Source organism: Watersipora subatra, chromosome 11 (genome assembly GCF_963576615.1).
Source record: "Watersipora subatra chromosome 11, tzWatSuba1.1, whole genome shotgun sequence".
NCBI classification, from domain to species: domain Eukaryota; kingdom Metazoa; phylum Bryozoa; class Gymnolaemata; order Cheilostomatida; family Watersiporidae; genus Watersipora; species Watersipora subatra.
Genome location: NC_088718.1, coordinates 884,879 through 910,216, shown reverse-complemented (window position 1 = coordinate 910,216; position 25,338 = coordinate 884,879). Strand labels below are relative to the sequence as shown.

The window sequence follows — 25,338 nt, the reverse complement described above, 5'->3', positions numbered from 1 at the left end:
ATATATATAATGAAAATTTTTTTACAAGTTCCAGTTAAACGATAACTGTTACGTACAACTTTTATTGTATTTACGAGGTAAATCAGACACACTGATTCCGATTTTGTACTAAAAATAAAGATTGGTTTACTAACTTTCAGAGTAATGATGGCTTTTTTACAGCGTTTTAATATCGGTCTCGAAAACAACACAATCGGCACAACAAGCTCCGCCCATAAATACTGAACGTAACCTAGCTCTTTTGGAACAGAAGTTAGGGATGTTTAGACCCATTTAGAATGATAGAGATGGATGTCTTAAAACCCATTATTATCTAAATTCAGCCTTAAAAATAATGTTTTTTTCTGAAAGGTAGATAAGCTATTCAACATTGCATATTTAAAAATGAGCCTAAAAACCGCGATAGCAACGTTAGCTTGTGATAAAATTGCGCTTTTTTGAGCTCATTTTTTTCGGCGTTCAGCCTATTAAACATCATGTAACAAGCTACGAGTAATTTTAAATAGTTCATATATCTTTCATAAAAGACTGATATTATTTTACAGGTTCTCCCAGTTTATGGTCCATGATTGTGTTACTTTTACAATAAGTTAAGAGAAGGCACACCTCCTTGGTCAAATTACAACGATTTGTTTTTTTTTTCTAAACAGCTGTCTATTCTACAATGAAAAAATAATAATAAATATTTTATACGTCCACAATGAAGCAAATGTAAAGTATCTTTTCTATAAAAAGGGTGGTGTCTCTGTCCATTCCCCTTTTCTCTCCAGGATTCAAGGTTATGATAAAAGATAGCTTTCAACAATATTTCAACTCGTGACATGTAGATTGGTAGACTGACAATCTAATACCTGCAACAATATTCGTCTTTAAGTATTTCTGAATAAGAGCACGACTACTGATTCTCTGTACTTTATCGACACATTTGATGATCTCTCAAGATAATAGTATGTAAAATAGTGACATTCGTCGTTTTTTGCTCTCGAGTGAAGCAAAAGCGAAAGCAGTAGGTTTAAGGCTAGCTATGAGATTCTTATTATTCAAATCACATTTGGGAATCTGCCCTGACTTCACACTTTACATTATATAGACCTGTTTATATACTGCGAAGCGAAACTTTTACGTAAATTCTTTACGTTATGTGGAATTTACGTTATAGAAGGTGTATGTTATAAGAGGATTTACTGTACTACTGCTATGGGAAAAGTTTGTGATGATAAGCGACAACAACGTTTCACCGCGATTATCTTGCAAGGCTGAAGATTAGGTGCTGTACAATAACGTTGATAAGGGCTTAGCAATCCTAGACAGGGTTTATGTAGATGTCACAGAAAAATGAAACAACACATTAATTATGCATTCGTTCATCAATCAATCCAAGTTTATACAGATCGAAACCAAGATGTCAGATAGCAAACACTATGCAGTTGCTAAATGTGTTGTAGCAAGGAATACTTGTCAATTTAAAAAAAGCTTGTAAGCTGAGGGTAAATAAAAAGTAATTGCTTTTTCATGCTCTAATTTATATTGAAGCTAAATTTTAAACTTACTTTATGCCTTTGTGTTTTGACACCAAATTTAGGGTTGTATTCCATTTTGCGCCATGAGACATTAAAACGTTGCCAACTACTCATTTTCATCGCTGCCAACACAGCAGTTAAATTTGACAAATTGAACTGCTTTCGTATTTCCAATGCAGCTAATATAGTAAGTTGAATATTTTAGCTTCATAATATGCGTTTAAAACTTATTGGCGAAACTCTCCTAGTAGCAGCTAGCAAATTTTGGTACTTAGGCTATTTTTGTCACATATTGGTACAGCGCAGCTCTCGAGAATGGAGAACAGCAGCAGAAAGTAGATTTAGTATTCAAGAACGCTTTAAAAAATTATGTCTCACTGTTTTGCTACCCGATATGAACAGTTATGATCAGCGTATAAATCCCCTTAATGCTGATGAGTTAAATGTGTTTTTAGATATTCGCTATCTAAAATATTCGCACCGCATCTCCAACCTGTCTGACCATACATTACATTTCTACTTTCCAAAAAACCACTACACCTTGTACCAGACACCAACACCTTGTCAATCCATTTCATAGAGCAGCGTTATTCAAAAAGAGCTTTTTCTTCCAATAAGCATAAGTTTACTACTCTTTTTGTCTATTGAATTTTTTGTGTCATGTTCTAATTTGTTTCGATTGGCATTGACTGGTAATAATAAAGTTTATATCTCCCTCTAATTGAACGCCGCCTCTATTTGACTGCCACCCCTATTTGACCGTCACCCTGAGAGAAGGGTTGAAAGTTACAGCACCATGGCGTTCAATTAGAGGTTTTACGGTATCTATCTTTTAGATAGAATCTTTTGAATCTTCTCAATGATGAATGACCTAAACGATCACACTCAGTAACAACGTTCCCACGATTTAAGTTTTAATATAATTTGTTGGCTGATATCATAGCATTTAGGTTTTACTGTTTTCATAAGTTTTACTGAAAAATGGCGAGATATTTCTGCATTACCAGTTTGTTGTCTTCACATCTGGCTACCCAGCAATAGCAGTCCGGGTTTGTCTTTGACCCATGTCACAGCTCACGCATAATAAAGCATTATTCATTAACTACATAAATGTCCAGTGTGTAAATGGTTATGCTAAATGCATAGACAAAACAATACAGAGTTATTTTCAGTTTTTTATCATAATTTTATTTATAAATTATAGAGTGTTAAAAATAAAAATTTTGTTCGAAACATGAGAGTTGTTATGAATTTAGAATAGAGAATATTGGTGATAAGTGGATAAAAAAATGGTTTAAAAGCATCTTAGTTCCATGACTACACATTGGACTGGAGTATGTATTGACAAATTACATTTACATGTTTATTTATTTTGTTTAGCACACCATGAAACATCTTGACGTCATTAGATTTGGAGAGTTGCCCTCGAAGGTATTTGTTGTTAATATTACATGGATTAGTAATGTTTTTTGTCAAGCGATATTTTTTTTTGCTTTCAGGTTTGAGATGTTGAAACACACAGCTGCTAGACAAAACAGAGACGGACTAAACTCTCTAATATATAGCTTGAGTTCTGTCGAAGAACTCAAGCTTTATACTCGAATTAATGTCAAAGTAGAACAGCGTGCCGTCATGAATGCGGAGCCCAAAATACTTCCAGATTTTTTGCAGTCGGTCTGATCGTAATCAACCTGCTATATAATGTCATATCCTATGAAATATGGTGCTCATATTTTTCATTTTCATTTCTCTCCATATTTGTGATGATAATACCTTGTGCCACAGAAATCTATAATCTTATAATCAAAATAGGATTTATCATCACTTGTATAGGCATCTAGTTAGACAAGCTCTAGATGAACAGGCTCTCAGCAAGCGCTCCTTCAGCTGCGCTGCGCATGTTTCAGCGCTCTTTGAATTTGTTACTCTAGTTTTATCTAATGTAAAATGTTTTGATCAAAATTTGTTGATTTAGGCATTTAAACTTACTTATTTTTCGAGAATTATCAGTTTATCAATTTTTCTAAAATTGATTAAGAACACTCTTTCAATTGATTGGATCATCCAAAATGCATATACATTAAATTTGCAATAAAATCTGTCATCCATTTTAAAATTCTTTGCGTAAGTCAAATTCTTTAAAGTATTAATTTTTTTCATCGCTTCTGAAGTATGTCTAAACTCTCTAACTCTGATGGCCTGAAATTTGCCTCAGGATTGCGGTAAACATTGGTGCTGGGGTACTGTTTTTGAGCTAATGCTAATTTACTAATTGTACATAAATTGTGTTTCGTGTATATTTATATAATATAATATATTCAGTCGATATATCACTTAATTAGGTTTTTCTTTTATGATATTAGTAATGAAAAAATTGAGTCAATGCATTCTCTCACAAGTAGTTAAAAATGACCAAATGACTTGCAAAAATGACTTGCAGAAATGACTTACACCAAGAACCCACGTCGTCTTTTTGTCCATGCTTCATTAGGATGTTCTAGCATAGAACAGCTAGGCTTTTATAAAACACAAAATATGTGACATTTAGTGCCACTTTTGCAGTTTTTAATGTTTTAAATAGCATTTATGCTAAATCTTAATTGTTAATCAAACATTCAAGCTGTAAATCACAAAATCAGGCGTTACATACAGTTCATAAGAGCTGTGTCCCTCTGTCTAAAGGCAAGCGAAAAGCATTAGAAAAAAATATTGCACAGCAATCAAATCCAGATAATCAAATTCCAAGTGAAGGTCACTACCATCTGCACCATTCCACCACCTTGCAGCCATGAAAAATAATTGTACACATACTTATTACACCTGATGACCTCTCACGGCATACAGGACTGCTAATGTACTAGTGTCAGATAATTATTGCGAGTTCTCTGTTGGATATCATTGGTGAAAGAGGGCTCTGTTGAAGACTGCAGTCAGAAAAGATTCTGAAGCACTCCAAGTATTTAAAACATGCGATTGTTTAGTGTTAGCTTTCCCATCTAACTAGTTACCATGTACTAACCTGCAGGATAGCAGCTGTCAACTAGGCTCACTTGTTAGATAAAACATGTGTGGCATTTATTATTGAGCCAGTTCGAATAGACATGGTAAGCAACACGCATTACTAGAGTAGAAACAGTACTTTATATCTTGGTTTTGAGTCACTTAGTTATGTGCTTCTGTAATGTTAGGATCATGCAAGACCAATAATGCTTTGCTCTTTCAAGTTATTCAATATGCTGGTTTAGCTGCTTTTGGCCCCCCTCAGAGCGCAGCAGCAGCTTTTTGTCTGGCTATAAGTTATCTCAAATTGAAAATGCTTTACAACCGCTACATTGTCACTTGAATATGCTTTATCAATCAATGGTTGAACTACCGTGCAAAGCTGTCATGAATAGCTGATCATTTCCACTATTAAGTAGAAACATTTTATAGATGCTGAAAGACTAGCTTGCTGCAAGAATTGCTAGCTCAACAGTTTGTTAGGATTAATTCTTATAGAATTAAACCGTGAACTATTCTTTGCTTCTAGTAGTTGCATAGGAGGGAAACTCCGGTTGTATTTACCAGATGACACTGATGAAACAAGCCTTTCACATTACAAACGTTGTAGAAAGTTTTTCAAGCTCTCTATTTTGAAGGAACTAGGCAGCAAGTTGTCTACTAGGTGACCCACTATAATGGCTGAGTTCCTGTCATTGTCCGCATATAGGTGAATGACTGTTACTAGGCAGACCAGTAACTATAGTTGATATTCCCTTTGCTATGTGAACGGTTTCATCTCTGGTATACTTTAAGTATTTGCTAAAGCTCAGTGAATCATGCCCGTCTGCAGTAAGTTCCCTAACTTATGTGACTTGAAGGCAAAATTAAACAGTAGGGAGTTATCATCTCACAAATGTTTAAATACCCTGACCTAGGTAGATTCACTAAAACGAGGACAAACCTCTGATACTATCAAGTATGTGCTGGCTGATCAGTAGGGATAAGATTTTATTGTTTTTCGTTAACCTGGAAATAATACGCCTTTAAGAGTAGTCTAGCATTTCGAAGGCCAACACTAAAAGCAATTATTCTTAAGACTGAATAGTTTCAACTTTTCCTTAGTTTTTAATATGCCATTTACATTAGTCCACCTTGAATCCTGTTTACAATGTAATGGCAGCAATTAATCCTAGCCAATTCCTTACTACTAGCCGATTCCCTACTACTAGCTGATTCCTCACTATCAGCCGATTCCTTACTACTAGCCAATTCCTTACTACTAGCCGATTCCTTACTACTAGCCGATTCCTTACTACTAGCCAATTCCTTACTACTATCTTATTTCTCACTACCAGATGATTCCTTACTACTAGCCGATTCCTCACTACCAGCCGATTCCTTACTACTAGCTGATTCCTCACTACCAGGTGATTCCTTACTACGATCCGATTCCTTGCTACTAGCCGATTCCTTACTACTAGCCGATTCCTTACTACTAGCCGATTCCTTACTACTAGCCAATTCCTTACTACTAGCCGATTCCTTACTACTAGCCACTTTTTTACTACTAGCCGATTCCTTACTACTAGCCGATTCCTTACTACCAGCTGATTCCTTACTACCAGCTGATTCCTTTCTACTAGCCAATTCCTTACTACTTGCCGATTCCTTACTACTAGCTGATTCCTTACTACTAGCCAATTCCTTACTACTAGCTGAATCCTTACTACCAGCCGATTCCTTACTACCAGCTGATTCCTTACTACTAGCCGATTCTTTACTACTAGCCAATTCCTTACTACTAGCCGATTCCTTACTACTAGCCACTTTTTTACTACTAGCCGATTCCTTACTACTAGCCGATTCCTTACTACCAGCTGATTCCTTACTACCAGCTGATTCCTTTCTACTAGCCAATTCCTTACTACTTGCCGATTCCTTACTACTAGCAGCTTTCTTACTGCTAGCCGATTCCTTACTACTAGCCGATTCCTTACTACCAGCTGATTCCTTACTACTAGCTGGTTCATTACTACTCGCTGGTTTTTTTTCCACTAAAGCTTTAGTTGATGGATTGGTATTGATAACTAAGTGGTATTAAGTGAATTAAAGGAAATGGTTTGGCTCATGGTCAACTCTTACTTATGTGAGGAATGAACAGTTCAACTCATCCATAAAAGCTCGGAAGCATCTGGAAGCCAATGACCATCTTGAAAATAATTAGTTTTTCTGTGGCCCACCATGATGATTGTTGAGTAAGCACTACAACCACAACTGTTCAGGGTTCAGCTTAATAGCTTCATTCATTTTTTCTTTAAAGTCTTTCCACTGTTGTAATTATGAGAAATTGTATTTTAGCGGGTAGAGCTCTCTTTCTGCAGGAATGAAACCCAAAGCTAAGTGTTTAACAGAGAACCTTCACGAAACAGATTCACATTATATCAGAGAGGTATAGTTGGATTGAAGCTCTGAAATTAGTTAGCATTGGCCAACCTACTTTGTGGTGGGGCCATACTTTATCCAAATTTATAACAGACTACAAATCAAACAGGCGAATGTTTTCTAAAACGTTAGTTTACGAAATTCATTTAAAATGCAGGAATTTTCAAAGGTTAGGTGAAAACTTTAATGAATATTTACGTTAGAAGTAATATATCACTACATAACCGGTATGTAGGCTAACTGCAAGTTTTTTGTGTTTCATAAATTAAAATGCTTCTTTCGGCTCATTTATCATGTATAATTTAATTCCTATATACAGCATACATACTGACGCGAAAAATATTATCAAAGTCAATTAATTTTTAAAATAACATGTATTAATTTTACTCATAACCTTATAACCTCATACTTTATGCGTGGAGGACGTCATGTGACCTACATAAGGTTGGCCTGGCGCCAGGCAGTTTGGTCTGGTCTGTGCCTGAGCCATCTCGGCACAGACCAGACATAAGAAGGCAGAGCTTACCAAGCATTGATATATAAAGGGCATGAACAAGACCGTGAGATCTGAGCATACATTCGCCTATTCGTGTTGTATACTCTATATTGTACCCATATCACCAAGCAAATTTATGTATAAATCTCAAAGTTAGTGTGTGTATCTGTATGTAGCTCAGTTTGTCCAGCTATAGCTATTAAAATATTTAAATTAAGACTCCTTATCGCAGAAGATTTCATCCAGGAACCTTCCGTTCACCAAGCAAATGCCTTACAACTTTATCTACGCGAGATTGATGGATTCAATTGGGTGATATATGTCAATATGTTGGTGAAAATATGCTACTGCTTTCGGTTACGGCGTAACACAATGTTGTGCTTGCTCTTTCGTTAAAACAAGTATTTTAGTAAGCAAATTTGGGTAAGCTCTTATTAGTAAGCTTACTCAAATTAGCCATTGACAATGTGCCAGGCGAATGGCAAGTGGCAGGCAACTACATGACCTCTCATTGTTTATAAGCTAATTTTTAATACCCGTGCAACGCCGGCCATTTCGCTAGTATATGTATAAACTTAAAGCGCACTAAATTATTGCATGGAGAACTGGTAAAGGTGACGGCACAAATCCTTTACAAATGACAACACATGTAGCAACAAACCTCACTGAATTCACTTGCCTTTGACAAAGAAAGTATTATGTATTTTTATTACTGGGTTAGATTAACATTTTAAACTATTGGTTTTATGTAGAGTTTGTACAGTTAATTATTGATCTGTTATACAGAAACTATTCAACTTAAAAGTGTGGGCTAACCATGCTCGAGACAGCTTTTTGCATGGAAATCAAATGTGCTGGTTACCGAGCAGGGGGTCTGTTGTTATCACTTGCTAATACAGCAACCTTAAATCCACCAACTTGAGGTATATAAGAAAGTTTTTAGAGTGTTTTCCAGAAACAAACAACCATCAAAAAATGTGTAAATTTTACCTCTGGTAGTCTAGGCACATGTTTTAAGATTAAAAAATGTTCAGCTTCCTAAAGAATGGAAATGAGAATTCAGATGCAAATAAGACTTTAAGACTGACTTCAAATCTTCCATGTTTTGAATTAATTTTTTTTAAATTATTTATTTTACTGCCAACATAAATAAAATGTCTGTTGATCTTTTATAGCAATAAGCATATGGAGCAGCCTATAGGCCATTTGATTTTATTAATCAAAATTATTAGAGCAGTTATAATTACTAGAAATTCCACTGTCATACAGCCCACGACCAAAGAGATATTGGAAAAAAGAAAGGGTACTGATGGTTGAGAAATGCAATATTAGCAGTCAAATGGTACTGCAGTGCAATAGGATAACTGCAATGGTAGCTGTAATGTACTGGGTGTGGGTGTTATTATATACAACAAATAGCAATAATGAAAGGAAAAGATTATATGTTTATATTTCTCCCCCTGCAATAGGAGAAATGCAATATTGGCCAATATTAGAAGTAAAATGCACTGATATTATTAGAATAACCAGTATTATTAATATAGTAATAACATAAAACCAATACACAATTTTGTTTACATTTAAAAACGTCATAGTTTTTATAATCTCATAAGTATAATCTCATAATCTTAAAATCTCATAAGAATCATTAGAAAAAATATTATCGCCATTTCCTTTATTTACACTGTGTTGTACATCAGTTAGAATACCGAAGTACTCAGGGATCTAAAGTGTCAGTTACTTTGAAATCGGCAAAAATGAAACGATTTCAGTACTCCTACGTTAATTACAGAAACCTTTGACAATGCTATAGACTGGTGAAATGTGCGCAGTCTTTTTCATGAAATGCGCACGGCTTTATCGTTTTATTCTCTGTTGCTCGGCGTTTCAATTTCGAGTCTTAACTTTTATTAAACCAAGCTTTTCAAGCGTTATGTGGCGATTTTCGTCCAAATTAATCTGTCTATTTGTGTATAATCCGATCAAATGGGTAAGTTTTAAGATAATGCCAACGGTTTACAAAGACTTGGTAACATATTTAAATAGGCTTAAATGTGTTTTGTATCATTATTATACTTTAACGACTCTTCAAAACGATGGTGAAATTTGTTTATGAAATTTCTAGACAAGGGTTCATCTCATTGCTGATGATTAATTTTCGTAAGTTGTGTGCACATGCATTTATCATAAAAACACAACTTAGACACAACAAGGTTTAGACACAGCTCTGATAGCAACTGCATCGTGTAATGCTTGTTTATTGAATATTACTTATTTAAAGTTTACACCTGTGCAACTGCTGATGTAATCGATACGACTTTTAGTGGCAGTGGGAGGACCCATATATAAATATACTACTGAATGTCCTGCCTTGCACAGGTATTAGAAACAGCTTATAAACAGTGGCCGCCACAAAATGTAGTCGCCTGCCATTAGCCTGGCACATTGCCAATGAGTAATTTGAGTACGTCATTATCGATATTGCTAAACTTATTAATAAGAATCGTGAGAGCAAGTTTTATAGACATAACCCAAATAGCCTTGTGTAGGTAGCTAATTGGTTAGATTATTGCCCAATGAACGGAAGGTTCTGAGATCAAATCCAACACGAAGTGGCTCTTTTATTCTCAGATCTTAATAGCTATAGCTGGACATACGGATCGACGCAGTGTGAGATTTATGCATATAGATGTTGTCTAATAGATGTGGTCAGTTCAGGCTATCTGAACCCGCTACCAGTATTGTATGTAACCTGGTGCCACCTGCACATTGGATGGGCCAACAGCGACTAACCTGTCAACTCCTATAGAAATGGAGAGGGTGAACTAAACTCCCTTAACGAACCAAAAACAGCATCTGTAAAAGCGCTGCACTATACAAGTTATGCAGCATGGCAGCATCTAAAGGGCAGGATAAACAAACCTGTCTATCGGCCAGGATGGAACAACACCAACAACAACTCCATGACTCCAACAGGATGGAAATGCTAGCAAGCCTCAACCTGTTCTTGTTTGTTGGATACCATTTTCTTCCTGTTGAGAGAGTGAATCTCTAGTTCAAAGAAAGCCAGAAATCACTTTAACATGCGCATGCAGATCTATGGAATAAATGGCAAGTGTGTAGTAGAACTACGCAAGAAGGTACGAGCACAAATGTGCCATTTAATCGAACATTAGAGGAACTGCACGAGTTGTGCACATGCTTGTTACAGTCCGTATAACACCGTCGTTTTATGTACGATGCACCGATTTACTTAGAGCTACGCCAATTACCAAATTTTTCTTGAACCAATATAAAGAAGTATGTTATCAGCAGACATCTTTATATTGATCAGCTGACAGACTAAGCAGAGGAACTGCCAGCACAACAGCTTCAGTATTTACTTAAGTTAGTCGCACTAGGAGCCTTGCTTTTTGGGCTTATCATTTTTCAAAAGGTAGGAGTTGTCAGACCTAGAAGCTGTGTTTCACAAACCATCGGTACACGAGCTATAATTATTAAGCATCATCCTGAGCTTTAGATCTTTGATAATAATTATAGCTTGTGTACCCATGGTTTGTGAAACATACCATGGGTTATGGTATGCTGAAGGAATCAAGCATACCATAAGCCATGCAGAAAGCATCATCCTGAGCTTTAGATCTTTGATAACAGTTATTTCCTCTTGCCGAATCGGCAGCCTAAATTCAGTGTGTGCTATTAGCAGTGAATTTCTGCAGCTAGCAGGAGCCATATCACTCCAGCATGGTGCCCTCTTCGAGGCCATCTAGAAAAAGTTCCCTTATCCTTTCAGTTAGTTAAGGTATACTCAGCAGACCGAACAGAGCTAGTTGGATTGCCCTTTCAGAAGTCCTGACTGATTTTTAGGTAAAACGCAACCTGAGCAGTGACAGCGCTACTCGCGGGAACAGTCCTCACTTGGATGCTGATAGACTGTCTAGGGAAGCAAGAAGGTCGGGTGCTCCAAACCGTGCCGAAAGGTAAGCGACCAAGAAACTGTTCATCTTGCATATCTAAATACGCGCTCAATTATTTTTCTTCTCATGTCAATCTCCCATTTTAACAACCTGCGCAAAGTTATCTTGACTCTTGGGCTATTATTGACTAGATGGTCTATTTCACCTGGCTACAACATATTGCTTAGTTTGCAATGAAATAATAAATATACCACTATTCAGTCATTAGATGTCCACCTATGAACAAACATCTTTCACAACTGTTGATGTATCGTTCATTCTTACTTATACCTTGACAGTCTAAACTGTGTTCCAAAATATTGTCAAATGTAACAAGTACATGTGAAATTATTCATCAAGCCCAATGAGCAGTTGAGTCGTAAGAGTGTCAGTTATTTATACGTGAAGTCATGAGTTCGAGTCATGTATGAGGTAATCTTTTTTCCAACTGTCGACCGTGGCTTTGAATGGACACTAAATATTTTCTCAGCTCCTACTATAAAAAAGATGGGCATGATTCGCTTTTGTATTTGAAGAAGGCTCCTTTTTCTATACAATATAAAAACTTATACTCTTTCAAGTTTGATTTGTAATTAAATTTCGCAAAACTCTCTGCAAAGTACTAAGTTCCTAACTAAAATCCGTAGCTTAAGTAAAAGAAAGAAAGAAATATTTTACCTTGACCCAATTTGAACATTATATAATGTTACTGTTTTTGAATGGGTGTTCATATACAGACAAAATCCTTGCTCTTGCTTCTTGTTGGCAACTGCTCCAGATAAAAAAAAATTTTGTGATAATTCATCCTTATCACCTACTCTAATATAAATGGCTATATTTATAGTTTTTCTCCACCTAAACGACATCAAAGAGTTCCTCTGGACTGTATCTCTCATCGCTCCTCTCACACCTCTCGACAGTGTACTCCTGACGGTGAGAAAATCTCACATGCCGTGACTGAGCGGTGCGCAGATGGCAGGCCCCTTGAGAAACACCGCTATATCTGTGAGGAGAAGAACTTGACAGAAAAGGACCGAAGTATCAGCATTGGTAAATTTTTTGAATCAATAAAATTAATCGTTAACAGAAATAATGTGTACTAATATGGGTAATTTTCTGTTTGGTTCGTAGGAGGGTTATTTATGGTGATTTGGTTAGTTGAATTTATACCTTTGTAAAAGGCACGTGACCATGAGGCTTACCAGCTTATGAGCCGTTTAGGACAATTTGGTAAAATAAAAAAATAAAGGAGCATGGGGCTTGAACTCATAGCAGTTAGTTTCATTTCGCTTTGTGCCCAACACCACTGAATTCCTGGTTTTGTCTTGATCTCTTTTCTGAGTCAATTTGCCGACTCGCAGTAGTGTTAAGGGTTCGTTATAAGAATATATCTGCACTTCTCCGTCAGGCTATCATTGGTGACTATTTTATAATATGGTATTTCTTACTGTCAATATACAATCTTTAAAATCTATCTGACCAGTAACTAATTGGAACAGTTTTTACTAGTAAACCTTGTAAAGGTCTACACTACAATATATTCTGTTTTAAAATAGGTGATTAGAGAGAACAGTGTTGACACTTTTATAGCCATCCATGTGCTCTCGATAGATATTTTCTGTATTATCTGCACTGTCATCTGTTCATCATAGTTCATGCATGTCTTGTATTTTATAAGTCAACTCAGTTGGGGTTTCGGTTTAGTAAATGCCTGGATGCACTCTGTCAATTAGCAAAAGTCTGTCTATAATCGAGCTGTATGACTCAAAAACACTATAAAAATACAGTCACCCCTCACTGTATGTTGTGTTCTCACTGTAATGTTCTTTATTCCAGTACTGAGTTTACAATGAATTGGTAAGAAACATCCCAAGTATATATATGTATAGAGAGCTATTATAGCAAAAGTATCATCCTGGAATTATACATTAAGCAAGTAAAAGTAATCTGTAATTATTCCATAAATAACCAGCTATGTATAATACTATAATGACATAGCCAATATCATTCGCCATGTAATCCACTGGTTGTCCATTGTAATGTTCCAACACTGTACAGACTTAATCAATTTTTGGAATTTGCTTGCTAAATTTGTTCATAAAATGCTTCCTAAAAGGTTGAGGCAAATGTTAATGTAACAATATGTTGTACATATACAATATATTGTACATATACAATATATTGTACATATACAATATATTGTATATATACAATATATTGTTACATTTGCTTAAGTTTTTTGCTATTTTTATTTTGCTTAATTTGTTCGAGAGGTCAAAAACTGATGATGAATACTTCAAATGGTTAGTATATTTGAAATGGTATAATATTAAAAAAAAATAATGGTTTAAAGCTATTTGAACATATAGGCCTACATGTAAAACCTAAACTCTATGTAGGAAATACAGTGAACTCGGCCATATGACATTAATTCGTTCTGGTGTTGGCATTGTAAGACGAAAATACCGTATTTGTCTTACTATTCAGTATTAGAATACCAAACTCTTTGTCTTTCAACATATTTTCTACTAACATATGTATTTGTATCTTTAGTAATCATCAAAAAAATGGCATTTTTCGTTACTCGCTAAAACAAAAATGAAAAGACAGAAATCAGAAATTATTGAGTGAGTTGAACGAAAATGCTATATAAATTGGTAATCTAAGAGTATTGTAGAGAAGCTCGGGTAATAAATTGAAGGTTGTATTAACAGAAAGTTTATAAACTGAAATATATGACGGTAATAGATGGTAAGCCACAATTGCAATAGTTTTGTTCATAACTGAGCAATACAAATGTATTGTTTAAATCTTTTGAATTCACAAATTTAGTGTTCAAGATAGGAACAGGTAAAAATTGTTGAGCATTATGGAATGCATACCAAGCGTCATGAAAAAAGGAGACTTGGTGAAAAACGGTCCTCTAAAATAACAGCTAATTCTGTAGCCTGTATTCTTGTAGACAAAGAAATAAATAGCAGGCGTGTAGTGGATAGCCTGTGTTCCTCAGAGCCAATCATCAGTAATAGCTGTCACATAAGATTTAATACGTGTTTTAGTGGAGAACTGGATGCGTGATATCAGCTATAGTTACACAAGAGAAGATGAACAGCCAACGAATACTACAGGGAATTGGAAGCATTCAAATGGCAGGCGTAAAAAGGTTCTTGGTCAGTATTTTGGAGATGGTAATAATAAAAACTATTTGGTTGAACTGTTCAGGCTTACACTTCAATAAATAATAGGCCTACATGTATTGTTTCAAAAACTCACATTCTTAAAAATAAGGCAGAAGCAGTTGACAAAATTTACTTATAAAAATACTTGTTTTAGGGATCAAAGCCATTAAAAGCTTAGTGTGAAGTTTGTTCATAGGAAACATAGGTGCAAGGCTGAGATAATCTCAGGGATTATGCGGTAGATTTCATCTACATGAGCCGGCTGTTATCACGGAGTTCAAACAACTCAACCAACTGTCATAAAGAACTTGACATTGGGCTCAGTGACACTCTTTTAAAGTTGGTTCAAAGCCAAATTTTGGTTCCAACATGTAGAATATATGTAGTTTAAAATGATAGTTTATGGATACATAAATGGTAGGATCACAAGCGCAGCAGTTCAACCTGGGATCACTGAAATGAACTGGTTCAATGGAATGTATGGTTTATCTTTTCCATCATCATTTTTATCTTTTCATCTCATCCAGTAAAAAACATAACAAAATTCAAATTTATAAAGACTGTACTACAATATACGACACAATTCATTGTTTGCAAAGTTTACTTTATTCTTGCATTATATTATAATGTATTGTAATGCATTGCTTAGTATTGTGTCATATTATATTACCGAGATCATATTCAAGCATATCTTATTCCAACGAATGATCTTTCCAAATTTTTGCATCATTCTACTTTACCTGTGCTAAATGTTAACTTTACATGACTTATTGGTTTCAAGATTGTTCATGGTTTGTGTCCTCGTTTTCTACATGACAGTTACAGGTTCTCAACTCATTTCAACTTATGTAATAGGAACAAATTGCATGCAATCACTAACAATAATTTTCAAAATATCATTGCCAGCTGCTTTAACAATCTTCCACCTGATATCCATTCTCTTAGCAGAGAAAGGCATTTTAAACACTATTCGTCAAACTATTTATTCGATTTTAGCGGCTAACTGTAGCCTTTTTCTCTTTTTTTACATTTTATTATTGTTGTATGGCATAATTTTAAAAACATTTCTGTTTGAAACGAAATTATTGCTAATAAAGTAATATATCATATATATATATTATACTATATATATATACTAGCTGTGCTACCCGGCATTGCCCGGGTAATAAAAAAGTCTTTGCACAGAAAATTGATTTGTGTTTTACATATAACAAGATTTGCCATTTCAACTTTCAAACTGCATATCATGAAAAAAGTGTTTTATGTAATTGAAACAATTCAAAAGAAAATAAAAACAAATGTAAAGGTTTTTAAACTTTGTCAAACAACTGTAACTTTCAAACTTCATATCATGAGAAAAATGCTTTGTGCAGGTCAAATAAATTAAAAAAATTAAACAACGATAAAAGGGTTTAGATATAAATGTGAAATAATTAGCAGTAATAGCTAAACTAAGCCAGTTTAGCTATGATTACAATAAAAGGGTTAATTATACAATTGATACGAATTGAGAAAACAAAATAAAAACCCTGAGTATGTTGAATTAATAATAGCAATTTTTGCATAAAAGTCTGTGTGTATATAACAGGTTACTTTTCTATCAGAAGCTATTCATAAAAACGTTGAATACGACGATACTGGTGCCTCTCGATACTGATACACATGTAAAATTGAGATATCGTACTGTCTTTGTCTGACTGAACGGAGGGAGAATGTGGAGGCTTTTCCCACGGAGATAATATAATTACCCGCGTGAGAAGTATTGGCCTTGACCTCAGATATAGTAATTAAACCTCAACAAAAATACTGCTTAACAGGGGCATCGTTAAATGCACAATGCTAAAATGGGCGCATTGCTAAAATAATTAGCCCGCGCATACTGGTATACGGTGTATGATAACGCCTTAAATCATTACGTCTCTATGGCTCAGTGGTAGAACGCCTGGATTTTAAACTTGCAGTAGTGATCTCTGTTAGTTCAAATCCATCAGATTATTAGTGGATTATTAGTTCCAAGATTTTAATATCTATAGCTGGACAGGCATACATACACCCGACACACTTTAGAAATATAGATATAAGAGAAAGATATACTAGCTGTGCTACCTAGTGGTGCCAGGTATTACAAATCAGCTTATAAACAAGAGAGGTAATGAGAGTTGCCTGCCACTTGCTATTAGCCTGGCACATTGCCAATGAATAATTTGAATAAGCTTACTAATAAGAGCTACCACTTCTCATGATTTTACGTCATAATGGAGAGCAGTAGCGTGTGGCTGAATTGGTGAGGCATTAGACTGGTGAATGAGAGGTCCAAGATCAAATCTTCTGCAGTACGGTTTTTTTATTCCAAGTTTTTAATAGCTTTGGATGGGCATATACAACAACAAAAAATACACAAACTTTGAGAAATATACATATAGATATGTATATATATTATTATATCACATAAAGTTATCATACATATTACACCTTGTGGTAACGTAAAAATGTAGTTGCTATAATACATGTTAATTCTTTTGTTAATATTTGTCAGAGATTGCACGATCACCAACTTCTGTCCGCAACAGTGACTCCTTTATCTCTTTCTGGACTATCCCAGACGAGAACAGCAGCTATTTCCCCTTTGATCTAATAGATGAAGACAGTTGTCAGCCTGACATGACCAGGTCTTGCCCATCAGTAGAGGGCTGCCGAATGGAGCTCTCACCGTCTGAAATGACCAATCATGAACAAGAATTGTCACAACAGTACAAAGATGCGCGGAAACAGGCTGCTGAGGCGACAAATCGTGCGAGGGAGCTAGTGAGGCGCTCCAAAGAATTACAACAGATTGAAAAATTAAGTATGGAAAGGTAATGTAAAACGTCATGTTATACTGCTCAGTGGTGCTTTAACTTAATGATCAGTTCTACATAACTCACATACATCATAATTTTTCGACATTTGAGTCAAAATTTTAGAAAATATTTCAAGCGCTTCATTCGAATATCGCTTGAAATATTTCAAACTTGAAATATTTCAAGCAATATTCAAAGTCATTTGTAACATATTTTGACATTTGAGAGCCCAACGCCTCGACTAGCTGCAATGCTACTGTCAGGGTTTGAAGCAATAGATGACCAAAAGTCAAAAGAAATAATAAATTGTGGGATCACCTAATACCACAACTGCTGCAAAACATTGCAGCAAGCACTGTGATGCATCAATAAGCAGACATGAAATATATGCTTATTATTATTATTATTATACATGCTATGCTGCTGGAAATCTCAAGCATGGGAGTTGTCCAACTATCACAGCTGATGCAATGTGAATATATGAGACATCATTTCGATTGGGAGTTGTCTGATCATTATAATGAAAAGCTTAATGAATGAAAAACAGCATAAAATTGTTACTAAATCACGATTATTATTGATCAACACCACTTAATATGAAAGAGACTAACTAGTTACAACAATTATTAATGGATATTCAGCGAAGCAAACAACTCTACAGAGTATCAGGCAAAAATGGAGGTATATCGCCAATATTACAGGAGCCAGCCACATTAATGACTTGTTGGAGCGAAGAAGCAGCCGACGTGCACCAGATCAGCAACCAGCCATCAGTGAAAGAATCATTTACAACACTTTATTTAGTATATTCAGTTATAGCTTATAACATCATTATAGTCCAGAAAATGTTGTATTGTAGAGCAGTAGAAAAATATAGCATAATTATTCATTAACTCAGATATTGTATTTTATGAGAAAATATCGACGAAATGGTTGTAAAAAGAATGGCATAATATGATAATAGTTTCTCTTGCTTCATATAAATTAGCTAGCTAATAGCGTCTTAGAACGAGGATTACTGTAAAATTAATTTTATAATGCTGCCATTGTTAGTTTTTGAGTTATGGCCAGTTTTGTACAATTTGTTACCGGACTTAAAATATTTTTCACTTCTCATTCGCTTGTCGTCATGGAATCCCAACCACAGTAAGGAATTTTAGCTCACCGCAAGGAATCTGAAATAGAAATTACACAAAAGCTTACGCAAAGACCGCAAGTAAAACACAACCAACCAATGACATTCGACAATGGCTCAAGGACAAGTATAAAAGAGGGGCAAAATCAAGGGAAGAGCAGGAGAAGCTGGCAGCGAGCCAGACGGCAAAGGGGAGCCGCAGAGGAGAAGCTGGCAGCGAGCCAGACGGCAAAGGGGAGCCGCAAAGGAGAAGCTGGCAGCGAGCCAGACGGCAAAGGGGAGCCGCAAAGGAGAAGCTGGCAGCGAGCCAGACGGCAAAGGGGCGCTGCAAGGAAGAGCCAAGATAGGAGGATTAACATAAACCCAAGATAGCCAAGGAGCCAGCAGCAACCAGCTCGCCGAGGATAGACTCAACAAACACGATTCACCCAAAAAGAGGTGGCAAGCCAGGAAGTCATAAAGCCCTGAGAGAAGAGAGCTAACTCAGCCGCCCCTGTTTACAGTAAGAGCTACACGCCTAACAGATACGTACTCATTTAACCTAGTGAGGCCATAACAAATAGGGCTAAGCATATTGTTATTTTTGCTTGAGCTAGTAAGCCTTGACAGAATAATTGTTATTTTTACCTTTGGAGGAAAATAGAGTTCTCAGACACTTAGAAACAAACCACTGGCGTGTTATTGTCAATTATAAGATAATTACCTGCAGAGAGTTGCCTACAAGAGATAGTAGGCCTCATAATCTCAATAATACTTGATACTTGGGCTCATCGATACAGCAACGCCTTACTGTCAAAACAAATTGCAAGGATAATAGTAGTGCCCATCTCCATTGATTGAGTTGGTATTTCAATTTTGCTTTATAGCAACGGTCTGATTTTCTGGGGCAGAAGTGCCACTTTGTCTGCGGTCAAAATTTGTCTTGGGAGAAATTGAACTCAAGGTCCAGAGGCTAACCATTACACATAGAACCATAAAACCATAGAACCATTGTAGTATTTCACTCAAAGGAAACTCACAAAAACAGTACATTTCATATTATTATTTAAATATCAAATTATTATTATTAGCCTACTTTTTATATTCATTATTATAATAAACTTTAAATAAATACAATAAATTATTTAAATAACAAAATTTCTCCCTTGACACTACTGCGCATGTGGGCTTCACCATGCCTTCTTTACTTATCTAAAAATCAAACTTTCACTTTTTTTTTCATTTAATCAATATTGAATATTTTACCAATTTAACTAAACACACGAACGTGTGCACACACACGTCGTTTAGAATCTTTTGAAAACAGCTGGTAGAAGTTAAAAAGAAGACACAGAAATAATAAAAACGTATAAATGAACTTGAACTCTATCTTGCGTAAGTTAGAGTAAGTTGTGCAGCGAGTATGTCTATTACTCTCTCTGCTACTGAAGCTACATATTGCAGGCCCCAAACTTCCATTTTCTTGTCTCTATTAAAGGGTTTAGTGAGACTGCAGCTGGAGGTCTCACATCACTGCAGTAAATAATGCCTATCTAGTACGCCAATAACTAATTTAAATACGCTACTATTGGTGTTGCTTAACTTACTAATAAGAGCTGTGAGAGCAAGCTTTAGTGATGTTTATCACCTAATGAATTCATTGTATCTTGCGTAGCTTAATTGGTAAGATATTCGCTTGGTAAATGGGAGGTTCCAAGATCATATCCAGTACAGAGTGAATGTTTCATCCATAAAGTTTAACAGCTATAGCTGGACACACTGAATGACAATCTTTGAGATAGTATATATAGTGATAAACACATGATTTATAGTTACTTAATAGCAGTGGTCAATATCAATGGTTCTAAGGAATCTGGATTTGAGTTCTGTTGTCCTCCAATATTTACAATGTGCAAGTAGAAGTATACAATAAATTAAATGCAGCAACATGCTGAATAATATCAAAATGTAATATGCTTTTAACTTGGTATGACATTATAGTATAACATAATTTAATAGGATGTAATACAATAAAATATATCATGTTATATGTTATTAGGATATAAAGTAATATAATAAAATACATTGTAAGATAATATATAATGATGTAGTATACAATAACATAATAAAATAATAGTTTATCATGAAATTTAATGATTTTAAATAAAATGATAAATTAATTTCCTTTTTTAGAGAAAGGGATGCTCTACCAGAAAGAAGAGGTTATCAGAAGCAATCCAAGGACAGGGTTCCAAAGCAAGCGTTGGCCAGAGATCGTCTGTACTTATGTACTCAAGGTACTTCTGTAGACACATCATTTCTGTCAACTACACCTAATGAATTGTCAAGGAAAACTAGCATGCCTGAACTTCTGAAAAGTACCCACTCTCATCACAAACCTGACTCTAAAATGAGATCCACTACCGGGAGCTCTCAAATGGACTTTCCTAGAAATTTAGCACCTCCAAGAGCTTATCAACAGAAAACTTCAAATCCATCAGTAAATAAGCGAGGCTGTGACCCGATAGCAGCATGGTTGCGACCATCATCAGTGACTGAGTGGTCTACAGACACTGACCGTGTGAACATATCATCCAGCGATGTTGTGTCCACTCCTGGTGCTTTGAACATTCATGACAAGATTGCAAAACATGTTTCTGTCGACAAGACAGAAGTTGCCGAGGATCGAAGTACTATGGGTACCGCTGTGGACCGCAGTAACATGGGTACCGCTGTGGACCGCAGTACTATGGGCACCGCTGTCGACCGCAGTACTATGGGTACCGCTGTGGACCCTAGCCAGATGAGTAGTTATGGTACTGCTGTTGACCATAATTACCTGCAGAACTCTTCAGTCAGGCCAAAGACGACTCTTAAAAAGTCTAAAAGCAAAGCATCCGTTTTAGAAGATCTAAAAGCGAAATTATGTGGAATCGCGGACAGTTACAAGCTGACCAATACTTCGTCTACTAACTCTAGCAAAACAGTTGAGTTCAAACAGCAAAGCAAGAGTGAACAATTAATTCGAGTAAGCAGTGCTGATAAGATGGATCCCACTCTAGCTATTCTCTCCGCTCCGCCTATCGATACAAAAAAGTCACTTTTTTACAAATTTCATCAAAGCTCACTAACTCATTCCTATTTACAAGATCCGCCGACGGAAATGGGGAGAATGAGCAAAGCTCATCAGACAACCACTAACAATGACCTGAATAACCTGCCAAGCAAGGCAGACGCACAGGAATTAAAAACAGAGGTTAGGTCAGTTTTATAGTTATAAACATGTATGTACGTGTCTGTGTATGTGTATGTCTGTGTATGTGTCTGTGTCGAGTTTGTCTGTATGTAGGAAGCAGGTTATCACAACTGGCAACCCATCACAGCTGGCCATGCATCACTTAGCTGCCAACTTAGATATTCAAATATTGATTGACAAGATTTGTCTAGCTTTTAATATTATGTTACTTGTTACGAGTGTTTTAGTTTCTACCTAAAAATGCTCAAGAGTTCAGTTCCTAATTTTTTTAAAGGGTTTTGAATTTTCTTCTAGTATATAACTTTGACCCGCAGTAGTGGTGATAGTATCAGGGATGAGACCAGTGTAATTGTCAATGTCTTTTATAAGATCAACCAGCCAATGGTGTGCCTATAGATCATATTTGCATCGGGGAGATAATTCTCTAATAGATAGCTAGACTCATCGCTAGTATATTTTAATAAACTAATGAGCTATTCAGACGAAAATGACTACTGCTTTTGTATCATTTGAATTTCATGAGAATATTTCATGGTAGTACAAAGAAGAATGCATCAGTTAACATTCAGCTTTCCACTTTTTTTCAGAAAGAAGATATGAGAAGTAACAGCATGTTTTCTGAGAAGATTTCATCAGAGCAGTGTGATGTTACTGAAATAACAGGTGAGTATTTGTGGTCAATAGTCACGCCGGCTGATGCAGCTATGACCACTTGTCTAACCACACCCACTCTTATAGCCACATGCTTGTTTAGCCACACCCACTATTACAGGCACATGCTGATGTAGCCACACCCACTCTTATAGCCACACGCTGATTTAGCCCTGAGCCGTATAGCTTCACAGAGTCCTGCGACAAAAAACCGGCAATGGCTTGTTTCCAAACAAACTCGATCGACATATTGATCTCTAATAGAATGTTCTTACCTCGCTATCAATATCTCACTTTTTGCATTTACTTTACATTTTTACAAATCGGGGGTTAGGGGACTCTGTGAAGCTATATGGCTCTGATTTAGCCATACTCATTATTATAGACACATTATGATGTAGCCACACCCACTCTTATAGCTACATGCTGGTTTAGCCACGGCCACTTTTATAAACACATGCTGGTGTAGTCACACCCACTTGTGTAACAGTGATTACTTATTCAGCAACATCCACCTATTCAATACCAACTACTCCAGTAATCGAAAGCACTTAATATGTAGTCGAATACAGTTAACTCATCATGCCTACCTGTGCAGACACACCCACTTCTTTAGTAAATTCAATCAGCTAATCTGAGAAAATAATAATAATGCTAATTGTTAGTATGCACACAAGTTGAATGTTACTAGTTAAGGATTGACCAGTTACTAGCTTTAACCTTTAACCTTTTGTCAGATTTTTACCACATTCTGTTTGCTTACCGCTCAGCTTGACAAAACTGCATAAAAGATGGAAGTGTTAGAGCTTGTGTTACAGCTACAGGCAACACAGAGCCGAGCGCTCAGGAGTCACCTTCACTAGTACTTAAGGCTAGCTTAACTTCTACTCTGGAAGACGCATCGCTTAGGCAGCAAGACTCTGTCAGCGAAGTACCGTTGAAGACCTTCTCAACCTCATGTTAGTAATAGTTTTTTCTTGAAGCGAAGAAACCCTGTTCAAATCTAGATCAGCGCCAGTTATTTCTTTCTAAGGTGAAATTTCACTAAAAGTAGCGTCACTAAACCTTGAAGTTATCCGTGCCTCAGTTTCTCATGCATTTGTTAAAGAAAAACATAGACAAAGTTTTAGTAGATTCTATTAAAAAATATCGGTATTTTTTAAGCATTTGCAATAGTTTTCGATGTTTGAGATGATCTGATTGCCGGGTGTATCAAAATTAAAATCCAAAAATTGATTGTGGTTGAAATACTCAGAAGAAAAATATGTTCGAAATGATGTTATTAGTTGCTATGGTTGCTATAGTTGATATCAACTATTGTGCTCAAGCTCAGCAGTACGCATCTCTATTCAGTCAGTCTCTTTTCAACTACACACATCACAATCGCACTTCAACTTGATTCGAAAGTTTTAACCACGATCAAGTTTTTCAAAGTTTTAATCTTGTAACATCCTGGCACTCAGATGACCTCAAACACTTAAAACAATCACTAATGATAGAAAAATGCCGATACTTTCTGATGAAATTTACTAAAAGTTTGGGCAAGTTCATGTTTAATGTCTGAACTCAACTAATCTCTTTGTTCACAATAACATATACATGTAACTCAAGCGCTGGGTTAATTGATGTTGTTCTCAGACAAATTTCATTTGTCTGTTTATTGTCATGTCTAACCTATTTGCTCATGTATTCACTGTAAAGTGTGCATACTGCTCTCAACTTTGGCAGGCACTAATACGGTTCAAACTGAGAAAGTTGGAAAAGAAGACTATGTAAAAGAAAGATTAAATAAAACTTACACGTGTGCAGAAAAGGAAGAGCTGAATTTATCTGTTGCAACAGAGAATTCTTTAGCTGATGATGGTAAACATGTAACTTATTGTATGTCATATAGTAGGTCAGGTAATAGAGGTAAGGGCTGACAAAGACTTTGTTTAGTACAATACAGATTTAGTATTAAATACAATACATATTTGTTGCTGTGCATGGGAGGTTATATTTAAGTATTATACCTGTTATAATATATGTAAAACATATAATATATGTAAAACATATAATACATGTAAAACATATAATATATGTAAAACATATATTACATGTAAAACATATAATATATGTAAAACATATAATATATGCTATATTTGTACACATTAAAGCATATGAAGATACTGCACTATGGTATATATTTTTAAATTAGGTAAAAAAAATTGATTATTTGAATGTTTTAGAACATGTTCAATGAATAACACCCTGAGGCTAAATGACTACTTTAAGCAACTGTCAATGAAGCGACCACAGCCATAGCCTTATTTCCTCTTTTTCTATCTTACGCTCCATATACTGTAGCAATGGCTTAACTATGACCAACTCTCAAAAGTGTAATATAGGCCCTAACCAGACTTCCCCTTTACTATCTTGCCTCTTTGCAGTTTTAAGAATTATCTTGGAAAATCTAAGCTGCTTTTGTTTTTGAATATAAATAGATATAAATACTAAACATAAAATGTATAAGCATATCTATAACATATAAATAGATGGTAGAGTTAATTTACTTGTAAAGCATCTAAGAAATTGCCTTCTTTTAGAAAAAAGCGTAGACAACCCTAGATTAGACAACCAAATATTGTAATTCTGCATAGTAACTATAAACTAGGAGGCTTTTGCATCCTTTTTCTTGTCAATTACTGAACTAGTGTCTTAAGTTTTAGTTTTAAAAATAATGCTCTTAGTTTGTAGCGAATATTTTATTAATATATTTTGCGATGCGGATACAGTTTTGATTTCATTGGCCAGCAATGGACTTCACATTGTCGGCAATCAGGAACAAGTGTAATAAACGGAAAAGAATAAAAGTAATACTTTAGGTTATTAAAGTTTGAATAATCATAGGAAAAAGAATGAG

At 35.6% G+C, this 25,338-nt stretch overlaps 2 protein-coding genes across 4 annotated transcripts in view; one reads left to right on the top strand and one right to left on the bottom strand.

Moving 5' to 3' along the window:
- Nucleotides 1-3,858, top strand: part of LOC137407721 (beta-1,4-galactosyltransferase 4-like) — a 74,649-nt gene extending 70,791 nt beyond the window's left edge. For all 3 annotated transcript variants that reach the window (XM_068094092.1, XM_068094093.1, XM_068094094.1), the window contains one exon: nucleotides 3,020-3,858. In XM_068094092.1, the coding sequence (XP_067950193.1) occupies nucleotides 3,020-3,200 (181 nt within the window). In that variant the 3' untranslated portion in view covers nucleotides 3,201-3,858. The remainder of the gene's footprint in view (nucleotides 1-3,019) is intronic.
- Nucleotides 3,859-5,840: 1,982 nt separating this feature from the next.
- Nucleotides 5,841-7,453, bottom strand: LOC137408673 (uncharacterized). Its single transcript, XM_068095256.1, has 2 exons — nucleotides 7,384-7,453; nucleotides 5,841-6,589 (listed from the first exon to the last, which is right to left on the bottom strand). The coding sequence occupies exons 1-2, from the start codon at nucleotides 7,451-7,453 to the stop codon at nucleotides 5,841-5,843; spliced, it is 819 nt and encodes a 272-aa protein (XP_067951357.1).
- Nucleotides 7,454-25,338: the final 17,885 nt, after the last annotated feature.

Excerpts from the sequence above, each read along its gene's own strand:
- LOC137408673 (XM_068095256.1), bottom strand. The coding sequence starts at position 7,453 with ATGTCTGGTCTGTGCCGAGATGGCTCAGGCACAGACCAGACCAAACTG. Across the intron at positions 6,590-7,383 it reads TGGCGCCAGGCCAACCTTAT|TTATCAATACCAATCCATCA; the intron begins GTAGGTCACATG and ends AATACCACTTAG.